General features: G+C 65.1%; 4 protein-coding genes across 4 annotated transcripts in view; 2 read left to right on the top strand and 2 right to left on the bottom strand.

Annotated features, from left to right (window-relative positions):
- Window positions 1-1000: 1000 nt before the first annotated feature.
- Window positions 1001-2104, top strand: EMIHUDRAFT_220302 (hypothetical protein; the record flags this gene model as incomplete). The annotated part of the gene is made up of 1 exon (XM_005757551.1): window positions 1001-2104. The coding sequence occupies one exon, from the start codon at window positions 1001-1003 to the stop codon at window positions 2102-2104; it is 1104 nt and encodes a 367-aa protein (XP_005757608.1).
- A 571-nt stretch (window positions 2105-2675) lies between these two features.
- On the bottom strand, window positions 2676-3950 carry EMIHUDRAFT_107392 (hypothetical protein; the record flags this gene model as incomplete). The annotated part of the gene is made up of 1 exon (XM_005757550.1): window positions 2676-3950. The coding sequence occupies one exon, from the start codon at window positions 3948-3950 to the stop codon at window positions 2676-2678; it is 1275 nt and encodes a 424-aa protein (XP_005757607.1).
- A 2528-nt stretch (window positions 3951-6478) lies between these two features.
- On the bottom strand, window positions 6479-8473 carry EMIHUDRAFT_220298 (hypothetical protein; the record flags this gene model as incomplete). The annotated part of the gene is made up of 3 exons (XM_005757549.1): window positions 6479-6727; window positions 6851-7102; window positions 7361-8473. 3 exons carry the CDS (start codon window positions 8471-8473, stop codon window positions 6479-6481), a joined length of 1614 nt encoding a protein of 537 aa, XP_005757606.1.
- A 1694-nt stretch (window positions 8474-10167) lies between these two features.
- Window positions 10168-12073, top strand: part of EMIHUDRAFT_220296 (hypothetical protein) — a gene marked incomplete at both ends in the record, with an annotated part of 2121 nt that continues 215 nt past the window's right edge. The window contains one exon of the mRNA XM_005757548.1: window positions 10168-10635. Coding sequence (XP_005757605.1) covers window positions 10168-10635 — 468 coding nt within the window. The remainder of the gene's footprint in view (window positions 10636-12073) is intronic.

Raw genomic sequence — 12073 nt, 5'->3', positions numbered from 1 at the left:
CCCTCCCTCCCTCCCTCCCTCCCTCCCTCCCTCCCTCCGTCTCCGACGACTTAGTTCTGCGAGATGCGCAGCGCATTGCGTAGTCCCCCCCGACGCGCGGTGTGAAGTGTTGTGTGTGTGTGGTGTGAACAAGGCTCAAGGGAGGGAGGGAGACTGAGAGTGGCCTATGTGTTGTGTCTTCTCTGAATCGGCGTGCGTGTTTTGGTACTGCGTTGATCGCGTTTCTCTTGTTCCCGCGGAGAATTCTTTTCCGGACCGGCGATTCGGCGACAACAGCGAAGGCGGGAGTGCGCCTGTCGCTGTCGGATACGGTCAACTTTTTAGTGGTACAGCCCGCACGCGCGATCGGCAGTCGAGTTACAAACCGCAGCCCACCGTGACGCGAAAGCCCAACCGACTTGTGGTGCGGCCTGCGTCGAGAGTCGACTCTCGACTGCTGAGAGAGAGTTCATCCCACCATCGGCACCGTATTCGCCCACAGCACGCCATGAGATTCATATCGGTCTAGTGCACACATCAGCTCAGCGAGACCAATATCTCCAGCCTCCTTCATCTTGGCTGCTGCTTGGGAGCCAACACTGCAAGTGACCGTGCCCTGCCAGCATTCCCCCCCCTGCTATAGGACGAACGCCGAAGTTTGCTCTCCGACGCCGTGCCGAGCGAAACCTTTTCCTTCGAAGCCCGGCGACGTAGCCGGGCGAGCGGAATGGGCAGCCCTAGAGAGCACCTTGAGGCCGTTCAATAGAGCCCGTGTTATAGTCGAGGGTCGATCGCCGGCCGGCGCAGTGCTGCTCTGACCGCTCCGCCAGGCCGCCTCCCGGCTTTAATTAACTTTAATTTGTAATGACGAAAGCAAACACACGTCCGTCCCCCACCCATCGCGCAACGCACCGTCGGGCGTCGCGCAACGCACCGTCGGGCGTCGGCGGCAGAACGCGCGTCCTCGCCCACTCCGCCGACGTTTCTTTTCGACGGAACCCTCTCGCGCTCCACTCTTCGGATGCTGCGTCGCGCTCTTCTGACCTTTCAACTTGCCGGATGCGTCCTCGGTCAGAGTCCGACCGGGGACCGGTTCGGGCCGCACACAGTGCTCGGGGGCACTGCACCCATCGATGCACTGTGCCAGCCATTTTGTAAAGCCAAGACCCACGGCTGGGAGAAGCTGTGCTCCTGGGCAGGCTGCGGCATCTGCCCAGAATGCGCACCGCTCCAACAGCCTCAGCCCAACTGCAGCCCCTTTTGCGCTTCCAAGACCCACGGCTGGGAGAAGATTTGCAACTGGTCGGGCTGCGCAGGCTGCAGCGAGTGCGAACCAGGCTCTGGCTCCGGGGAAGAAGCCTCAGGGGAAGAAGGCTCAGGGGAAGAAGGCTCTGGCTCCTCGGAATGCCAGGGCTTCTGTGCAGCAAAGACGCAACCCTGGGACGCCCTGTGCAGCTGGACCGGCTGTGGCGGCTGCACCGAGTGCATGCTTCCTCCGCCGCTTGAGTACAACCCTACCATGCCTCCTCTTGTGACCGGTCCTCCCGCGCCGGTGTGCAAGGCATTCTGCGAGACCAAGACACAGGCCTGGGATAAGAAGTGCAACTGGGGGGGCTGCAACGGCTGCTCCGAGTGCGGCGCCGAGCCTGAGTGCAAACCATTCTGCGAGACCAAGACGCAACCATGGTCGCAAAAGTGCTCATGGAACGGCTGCTCGGCCTGCGGGGACATGTGCAATTCGGGCTCTGGTGAGGACCTTGGTGACGGCGACTACGGCTCGGGCGAAGCTAGCTCCGGCGAAGAAGGCTCTGGCTCCGGGGAAGAAGGCTCCGGCGGCGAGGCGTGTCTCGTGCCAGCGCCGACCCAAGATAGCAAGTCCTGCCACGACAAGCCAGCCTCGTATGACGGCTTTGTGAGCGGCACCTCTCCCGCCCACATCCTTGAGACGTGCAAACGGAAGTGCCGTGACGATCCCGCTTGCAACTACCTCTCCTTCTGGCAGCCGCTGCCGCGGAGCCTTGGCCGCAATGCGTGGTGCCGCCTCACAGCCTCGTGCGACAATTTCTGGCCAGGTCGCAACCCCAAGTCGCACGACATCTACGTGATCCCCAAGGCTTGCCTTTAAAGGCTGCTCTCGAGAGGACAGTCGCTCCATCGAACGAAGGCCACGAGTCAGTCAGTCAGTGTTACACACGTCCTAGCACGGACGACGGGGCACACGCACTCGCGGAACACACGGGGCATTACACACGAGGCGTTGTGTGCGTTCTCAGGGAAAGGCATCACCACAGACAGAAATGCAAAGTCAGAGAGAAATCAACAAGTCAACATCGAAATCATATATGCTTATTACTACTACGCCAATTTTCTAGCCACGTGGGTGTAGTCATGCACTCCTACTGGGCCGCCGCAAGCTCACAGGAGCGCGCGTCGCGCGAGGGCGAGCGGCGCGCTCAGAGCTGGGCGTGCGCGGGGACCGGGGGCCCCGGTCCGCGGGGGGGGTCGGGGTGGGGCTGGGGCGTGGGGCGGACATCGCGAGACGTGAGCGACCAACAAGGAAAAAGAAGATCAACGCAGTCAAAATACAAAAAAGGGGGAGGAGCGATGCGGCTCTTTGCTTCCCTCTGCTCATACTACAGTGTGGAGAGGCTGCGACGTGCGAGCTTGACTCAAGCTCCGACCTCCTCGGAGGAGTCCTAGTACTGCATCGGCATGACAATCTGCGGCGCGCTCAGCTCCGCCACGGCGGAGCACTGCGAGCGCGAGGCGATCGAGCGCGCCCCGCGCAGCGCCGCGAGCCAGTCCTTGAGCTCCTCGGGGGTGGGCGCCTGCAGCTCCCACTTTCGCGCGCTCGGGTCCCCCGTCGGCAGCAAGTCGAACCTGTTCGGCCCGTCGGGCGAGCTGGCGAGCACCATCGGCTCGTGTTGCTGCATGTCGATCGGCTGCGCGGCGTTGATCGCGCCGCCGAACCCGCCCGAGCCGTAGTCTTCCCACGCGCGGAAGTAGTACAGCCGCGGCCCGCGTAGCACAAAGTAGCGGCGGCGAGGCGCCTCGCGCTTCCCGAGGAAGCCCGGCTCGCCCTTCTTGAAGAGGTGGCCCTCATGGTGCATCATCTCGGCTGGCCGCCCGGCCAGCGAGGGCGGAGGCGCGCAAGTTGACGCCGCCGAGCAGCACGAAGCCGTCTGCGAGGCGAGCGAGAAAGCGGAGCAGGAGGAGCCGCGCTCGACGTCTGCGAGTCGCTGGTAGCCGCCGCCGCCGCCACCACGCACAGCCCTCGCATGCGCGTGCGCCGCGCTGCCGGGGTTGAGCCTAAAAAAGAAACCGTGGGTGGTGCCTCTAAGAAGAAGAAAACGGGCGCCGCGCGGCCTCAGGTTGAGCCGAGAGAGGTCGATGGCGGCGCCAGACTCGTTTGGCGAGTTGACCTGCACAGCGCCGGTGACCACCTGGCTCTCTGGGATCTGAAACAAGCCGAGCAGCAGGTGCATCCGGTACGAGACTGCACCGCCGAACGCGAGGAAGATAGCGGAGACGACGCCGGCGGCCGGCCCCATCTTGATCCATGCCATGAGGACGGCCGCGAGGACGAGGCAGAGCAGGGAGGCGCCGGCGACGGCGAAGATGTGCAGCCGGTGCGACACCATGATGGTCACCGCCTTCTCGAGCGAGCCGTGAGGCCCCTGCAGCGCGAGCCGGTGCCCAAAGACGCACGCGAACGACGAGACGACGAGGCAGTAGAGCGACATGGCCATCGCCGCGGAGCCAAAGACGAAGTAGGTCGAAGAGAGGAGCCAGTGCGTGTCCTCGGGCACCTCGAGCTCGACCAGGCTCTCGAAGGAGAACCCGGCGATGACCGACGCCTGCGTCGCCAGGTTGGTGAACCGCTCCACGTTGAAGTCGAGCTCCTTTTGCCGGAGCTCGAGCGCGTTCCGCTTGACGCCGGCGAGCAGCACCTGTTTGTCCGCCTGCAGCATGCCGCGACAGCGTCCACGACAGCGTCGGCCCTGGTGTACCTGCACCCAGCGCTCCTGCCGGGTTCGGGCTCCGAGCGGCTAGGGGACCCCTGCACGGTACGCGCGCGCGGTCGTCACTTTCTTTTTCTGGGAACGGCCGGCGTTGGGAGGTGGCGAAGAGCTTGAATGGGTAATAAAAAGAGGTTGAATGGCAGCCGCAGACTTGCCGGTGTCGGCGCTTTCAAGATCGGGTCTCAACGTGAACGCGACAGCGTTCCAACCTGCGTCCGCTCCGGCACAGACGCTACAGCAGGAGGACGCGCTGCCGGAGGCGGCGCGGATTATCAAAGAGGCGAAGCTGCGGCTCACAGTATCGCGCCACTTCCCATCTAAGGATCCCGACTGGGATCCGGACTGGCTGCAAGAGATGGACCTGCTGCACAACCGCGTGCGCAAGTGGAGCCGCATCCTGCACAGCGTGCGCAAGTGGTGAGGCAGCGTCGGCCGGAAGCAGTACAGTGGCGCCTCCTCGGCCGGCGCCGCTGTCGGCGCCGCTGCCATGCCGACCCACGGCTTCTGGAAGGAGAAGCGCCTCGTGGAAGACACCGAGCTGCGGAACCTGGTCGCTGCGGGTAAGGAGGTTCGGAACAAGAATCGGCGCGCGCGGGCGGTGGCGATCTGCGACGACAACCTCTCCTCTGCTCAGCTGGCGCTCGCCCGCCTGGTCCTGTCATCCGACAGGTTGCCCGAGAGGCTGGGAGAGCCCGGCCAGCCGAGCGGCGGCTGCGACGCCGGAGGCTGCGACACCGCGTTTCGCTGCAGTGGAGTCGGTGGTTGCGATTGCGTGGTGTGCTGCCTTGACCTCTGAGCGCGGTATAGTCCCAACGCATCTCAGCGCCGCTTACAGCACAGCTAGCGCACAGGGCGACACATCAGGATGAGCGACGCTTCGGTCGGGTTCGGGCTCGGGTTAGGATTAGGGTCAAGGTTAGGGTTAGGGTTGGAGTTCAAGCCGTTGTGCAGCTCCAGAACGGGCCGCTTCTCGGGTCTCCGGGAATTTGCGGGAGGAACCCGCGGTCCGTCGACGCGAGCCCTCTCGGTGAGAATGGGAATCTGAATGCTCCGAGTTCTTCGGGTTAGTAGATAGTACTGCATTTAAAGCGCAGTCCGCAGAGCTCCGTTCCCGCGCTGTAATTGCGACCTTTACATTTACGACGGTGGACGGAATCCTAGACGGAATCATCTCCTCCACACCGACTTCCCCACGGTGGGCGCCCCCACGCCTTGAAGCTCGATCTTCTCACAGAAGCAGCCGCTGGTTCGACTCGACGCCCTCTCTCTCTTCTCACCGCCCCGACGCCCACCCCTCGATCTCCTTGGGCAGCTGCTGGTTCGACAGGTCCTCTCCGTGGCCCAGGCAGCCGGTCTCGCCTTGGCCCCAGGCAAGAACGGCGCCGGTGGCAGTGAAGGCGAGGCTGTGCACGGATCCGGCTGACACAGCGACCACGCGCCGCGCCAAGGCCTCAATCTTCTTCGGCAGAAGCTGGTTCTGCTGGTTGCCGTGGCCCAACTGACCAGGGCCTCCACCGCCCCAGCTCCAGACGGCGTTGTCGGCAGTGCGGGCGAGGCTGTGCTGGTAACCAGCCGACACAGCGACGACGCGCTGGCCAGCAAAGGCCTCGACCTTCTTCGGCAGCAGCTGGTCCTGCTCGTCGCCGTGGCCCAGCTTGCCACGGCCTCCATCGCCCCAGCTCCAGACGGCGCCGTCGGCGGTGATGGCGAGGCTGTGCTGGTAACCAGCCGACACAGCGACGACGCGCTGGCCAGCAAAGGCCTCGACCTTCTTCGGCAGCAGCTGGCGTTGCTCGTCGCCGTGGCCCAACCTGCCGTTGTATCCACAGCCCCAGCTCCAGACGGCGTAGCGCGATTCCTCCACAAAATACTTGTACCCATGCCGGCTCTCCGCCACAACCCCCGCCGGGAGGGAATCCCTGCTCACAGAAAAGGGCTTCGAGCCCTGTCTCGCGCACGCCCCTGGCGGGCGCCGCGGACCAGTTCCGCGAGCGCTCGTCAGCGGGTGGTGTGCGGTTCTTGCCGTAGTTCCTCTTCGGTCGCCTAGCCCCGGCGCCGTCTGGCGGACGCCTGCGTGTCACGATGCGAGCCGCTCGCGGTTCGTACGCCCGCTTGCGGGTTCGAGTGGCGGGCTATCCCGCTTGCGGGATGGCTTAGCGGGTTCGAGCCGTCACACATTGGCTGCCGGGGTGTGCCGAGGGGGGGCTGGGTGGGCGGTAAGCCGTCATTGCCCGGCGCTGCTTGCAGCGCTCTGGGTGGTAGTGGCGGCGCTCCAAGAGTGGTGCTCTTGGGAAGAGGTTCCTCCTTTCCGCTCCCCCCCCGCAAGGCGCGAGACACACATTGTATGCATTTTACGCCTTGACGTATAGTGATGAGTGTGTGTGAGGCGACCGTAAATACGTAAAACCCTGTGCGGTCCCCCTTCCCCGCCACTTCTCTGTCACACATGCTTGGCGATGTTCTTCCGAGGCTCCGCCTCAGAAGGTGAAGTCGTCGAAGCAGATGAGGCCCGGGTCGAGGCCGAGGTCGTCGATGAGCGTGCGCTTGATGGGGTACATAAACTGCTCGGGGCCGCACAGCAGCACCGTCGGCGAGCGCGTGCCGAGCGCGCGTGCTAGGTGCGCGCGCGCTATGCGCCGGTTGGGCTCGCCGCGTGTCTCAACCAGCTCCAGCGACGCGAGCACGCCGCTCGCGTGCAGCGCATGGAGCTCATCGAGCGCCACGACCTGCTCGAGGGAGCGGTCGCAGTGCAGCAACGCTAAGTGGGGCCGCGGCGCGCCGCCGCCGGCGGCCGGCGGAGACGCATCGCGGAAGGCGCGCAGGTGGGCAAGCATCGGCGTGATGCCGACCCCGGCGCTGATCATGAGCACCGCGCGCTCCTCGGGCGCGAGCACCATTGGCCCGCCGTCAACGCCGAGCACGCGGACGGCGAAGGGCGCCTTCGCCTCGGCCTGCTCGTGCAGCCACGTCGAGACCAGCCCGCCCGGCTTGCGCTTGATGGCCAGGTGGAAGCCGCCGGTGGCTGCCGACTCGGCGGGCGACGAGGCGATCGTGTACGAGCGCAGCGCGCCGCCCAGCCCGGGGTACGTTAGCGTGACGAACTGGCCGGGGCGGCGCGCTTTGAGCTGCGCCACCACCGCCGCGCCGGCCGCCGCCGCGCCGTCCGCCGGCTCGAAGTGGAAGAGCTTCGTCGAGCCGTCGGCGCACGCGTTGGCGCAGTGAGTGAGCACGTAGGCGGCGCCCTGGGCGAGGGCCGGCGAGCCGCCCAGCGCAGCCGCGGGCGCGCCCCGCCCCGTTAGCGGCGGGTTGTACGGGCTGTCGCCGCTGTCGCCGCTGGCGAGCGTACGCGCGGTGCACACCTTGCCGTGATCGATGCGGCACACCTGCTCAACGCGCAGCCTCACGTAGCAGTCGCCCGCGTCGAGCTTCGCGCCTCCCTCCTCGGGGAACTCGACGGACGCGCTGCCCGAGAGCTGGAGCAGCAGGCCGCTCCGCGGCTCTACGAAGAGCAGGCAGGCGCGGCCGTATGCGTAGATGTTGCCCAGCGTCATGTTGGTGCCGTTGCCGTTGTACTCGCCGTACTCGATGGTCGTCGTGCCGTCGGCGGCGTCGGACACGCGGCAGAAGCCCGGCCGCCCGCCGCGGTGCGACGCGTCGGCGCCCGCCGTCGGCTCGGCGGAGCCAATGTAGAAGGTGTCGCTCTGCCGCACCAGCGCCTTCTCGTCGTCCTCGAGGCCGCGCGCCGCGCACGTCACCACGGCGGCGCGGTCCGCCTCGGCCGGCGGCGGCACCACCTCCACGCGCTTGATGTATTTGGGGCAGTTGAACCATGCGGAGGTGAGGGCGACCTCGACGACGCCGCCCCTGAGCGTGGCGACGCCCGAGAGCCGATGGCGCTGGCGCACCTCGGGCTGCATCGCGATGACGCCCACCTGCACGGGGGCGCCGCCCTCGAGCAGCGTCAGCAGCGGGTCTGTCGGCGCCGGGAAGGCAGCCGTGGCGATCTTGATGCCGTCGGCTTGCACCTCGACGTGCTCGCCCGCGAGCGTGGCGGCGGTCGTCGCCCAGACCAGCCCCGTCTGAGGGTCGAGGTGCGACACAACCATGTACTGCACCGACAAGAAGAAGCGCTGAATGTCGGTGTCCAGATGCTTCTCAACGAAGCCACCGAGCACGACCATGTCGTAGGCGCTCTCCTTTGACCCGCGCTTCTCCTGCACGGCGAGCTCACCCGCGTGGAACTGGAGCTTCGGATCGGCGACGCGCGCGCCCAGCATCTTCCTCGTGCTGCCGTGCATGTCTAGGCCCAGCGCGAGCCAGAAGCTCACGGGCACGAAAGAAGCCGCAAGCAGCACAGCGCGCTTAGCCGCGCCAACGATGACGTGGAGCAGGCCCTTGGTGAGCGGCGAGACGCCAACGACGTCCGCGCTGTACAGCTCGGCGCGCGTCCCTCGCAGGGCCCAGTGGGACATGGGAGGGAGAGGGCCACCACTCTGCCTGGAGCGAGCCAAAGGGGTACAGCAAGTCATCCTGTTGAACTCAAACCTCCAAGCACAAGTGCTCATAATTTCCTTCGTTTTGAGAGAGTTTGTTTGTTGTCGTTTTGACGCGCGCTCACGCCTCTGCGCACCGCGCCTCGGCACCGGCTTTGCTGCCAGCCGAATCCCTGGGTGCGTACGGCCTTCGGGCCTGACCTCATCGCTCGCTCACGCGCGGGTGTGCTTGGCTCAAGCCAATGTGTGTGTGTATCGCGCGCTGCGGGGGGGGCGCGGAAAAGAGGAACCTCTTAGCGTCATCGCCATGGTGCTGCAAGCAGCGCCGGGCAACGACGGCTTACCGCCTCCCGGTCCCCCTCGGCACACCTCCGCTGCTTAATGTTTGACGTCTCGAACCCGTGAAGCTTCCCCGTGCGCGGGTTACCCCGCACACGGGTCAGCCTGCCAGCCACGTATCCACGCAAGCGTGGTCCGCGCGCATGGCATACAGGCGTTCGCCAGACAGCGCAGAGGCTATTGGCCTTTACACCATATTCTCGAATATCTTTGAGAATATAGAGGGTCCCGCGCACTTCCATATTCGAGAATATTCTCGAGAATACAGATGCCCCGGCCGGCTTTTCCCTCAAGAATATACGAGCTTTCCGCAGCCCTTGACCTTAGTAGACCTCGAGTCCAAAGATATTCTTGAATATTCTTGACGTTGCCGCTGTGCGGCGTCTAAAACGGTCTTGACGAGAGAGCTCGAAACAGCTATTCCCCCCTCAACAGTAGGTTTCGGGAATCTTTAAGTTTTGGAGGTTCTGAGCGGGTTTGGAGCGACTTTTGGTCTCCGTCGATCTACGCGAGGTCAAAATATTCTCAATATTCGAGAATATTCTCGAGAATATAGAGGGCCCAGAGAGAATATGATGCAAAGAATATAGATAGCCTTTGCAGAGAAAAGCGTGTAATCGAACTGGCAGCCACTATCTCACCGGAGGTACCATGTCCGAGGAGGCCACCGGCCAAAAGCGCATGTCTTGAAGGTCCGATACTGGAAGCCCATATAGGCACCTTATATCATATAAAAAAACCTGTTTATCGCGGAAATAGTTAGGCTGTAATTGGTGCCGACGTCGACCGGCTGCGCGAAAGGGGGGGGTCCGAAGAAGATACATCATAGGCCGCCTCGCTTCGCCAGCGCTGCCTACGCCTGCGACACGCGTGTCATCTCGCGTTTTCGCCTTTGTTCCCAGGATTCGGTACTTCAGCTTGGTATGGTATCACAATACACCAGGGTTCGGGCTCCGAGCGGCTAGGGGACCCCTGGACGGTACGCGCGCGTGGTCGTGAATTTGGAGCACTTGGAGTGCGGTCAGTAACCTCACGCCCAGGACCCGGGTGGACATCGCGAGAAAAAGAACGGTCTGTGAAATTATTTTTTCAGAGGCGCGGAGTAAAGAAAAAGAAAACCGCCAGATTTCCGACAGCGCCACCGAGAGTCACAGATGTCACTGGACCCCTCCGACCGGCAGAAGCCCCACGCCGTCGCCGCGACCCCCGCCGCCGTCGCCGGCGGCGACGCCGCCCGCTTCGTCTTTGTCGGCGGCCTTCACCGCTCCGGCACCAGCCTGCTCGCCGAGCTGCTCAAGGCACATCCCGAGGTGGCCGGCCAGGTGATCGACGGCATGCCAGAGGAGCTGGAGCAGGAGGGGCAGCACGTGCAGCGCGTGTACCCCGTCGACGACGCGCTCGGCGGGCCGGGCGCCTTTGCACACAACCCGCTCGCACACATGACGGAACGGCACCCGCTTGCGACGGCCGCCTCGGCCGCCCGCCTCGAGGCGGACTGGGCACCGCACTGGAGGGGCGTGGAGGGAGCCAAGGTGCGGCTCGAGAAGTCGCCCGCCAACATGCTCCGCGCGCGCTTCCTCCAGGCCCTCTGGCCGAACTCCTACCACCTCATCATCGTACGCCATCCCGTCGCCGTTGCGTTTGCGACCGCCGCGTGGGCGGCGAGGCACGGCGGCGGGAAGAGGGCGGCGTCGGCGGCGTCGGTGGTCGAGTTTGCGCGGCACTGGCTCCGCGCGCACGACCTCCTCCTCGCCGACCTCTCCTCCCTCACCAACGTCCGAATCGTGCGGCTGGAAGAGTTTGTGGCGCGCGGCTGCCGAGACACTTCCAAGACACCTCCGAGACACTTCCTAGACACTTCCTGTGCGGCGTGCCATCCGCAAGCACCGTGCTCAGCCGTGCGGCTGGCAGAGGCTGTGGCGCGCAGTCGCAGCCGCCGCAATAGCCACAGCGGTCGCAGCAGGGGCGGTAGGCCACCGCAGTCGCAGCCTGCAGCACTCTGCAGCACTCGCAGCAGCGGCAGCAGCGGCAGCAGCGACGCAGCAGCGGGGGTAGCAGAGCGAGGGTTAGTGCTGCTCTGCAGTTTGCCACCCGCTAGCGCCGTCTCCGAGCCCTGCCTCAGCCCTGCCGGCCCCCTCCCGTAGTCGTCCCCCGACGCGGCTCAGCGCACGATCGATGCCATCTGCGCCGACCTCGGCGTTTGCGCCGCGCGCCACCCGTCCAGCGACGCGTCCGAGACGTGTCCGAGACATGTCCGAGACACGTCCCATAGGCTTGCGCCGCGTGGCTGTCGGAGAGCTCGAGGCGGCGGCGGGCAGAGGCGCCATCTCTGCGGGCGTGAACCGGAAGTACTGGCGCGCGTGCAGGGACGAGGCGGAGGATGGCCAACCTAGAAGCGGAGCGCGTGTTCTCGTACCCCATATCTCCCCATATCTCCCCGTATCTCCCCATATATCCCCGTATCTCCCCATATCTCCCCATATCTCCCCATATCTCCCCATATCTCCCTGTATCTCGCCCTATCCGACATGCTCACCGCCCATGAAGCAGAAGATCTCCCCATATCTCCCCGTATCTCCCCGTATCTCACCATATCTCCCCATATCTCCCCATATCTCCCCATATCTGCCTGTATCTCGCCCTATCAGACATGCTCGCCGCCCTAGAAGCAGAAGATCTCCCCATATCTCCCCACATCTCCCCCCACATCTCGGCAGATCTCGGACCCTAGAAGCGGGAGACGTGTTCTTGTCTCCCAACCAGCGCTCGAGAGGACACGGACTCCGCTGTGCTCGGCCGTACTCGGCCGTACTCATTCTCTCTCCCCCCCCTTGTCTTCCCGCGGTGCTCTGAGTACGCCGCAGAACGCCGTCTTCACGCCCTCATGCCGGCGTACTCACGCCGCAGGCCGTCCACACAGCGCTTGGAGCCCTCGAGCCGCGCTTTGCGGCCTTCGGCTACCCGCTCGCTTCCCTCGACCCGGCCGCGTCTGCCGCGCCGGCGGAACCTTCTCGGAACCGTCTCGGAACCGTCTCGGAAGCTGCCCCTCCCGTCGAGCCAGCGGCGGCGCTCGGCGCGGCGACGGCGCTGGCCGCGTCCGCCGCTTGCGCATGCTCAGCGCCCGCCTCCGCCTCCGCCGCCCGCGCCGTCGCCGCGCTATGCCGCGCCGCCACTTCCACCGCCAAACATGGGAGCCGGCCCGGCCGGCTGGAGGCGGCGGCGGAGGAGGCGGAGGAGGCA

Source organism: Emiliania huxleyi, assembly GCF_000372725.1.
Source record: "Emiliania huxleyi CCMP1516 unplaced genomic scaffold EMIHUscaffold_90, whole genome shotgun sequence".
Lineage (NCBI taxonomy): Eukaryota > Haptophyta > Isochrysidales > Noelaerhabdaceae > Emiliania > Emiliania huxleyi.
Note: the sequence above shows the minus strand (reverse complement) of the source record. Positions and strands in the feature narration are given on the sequence as shown.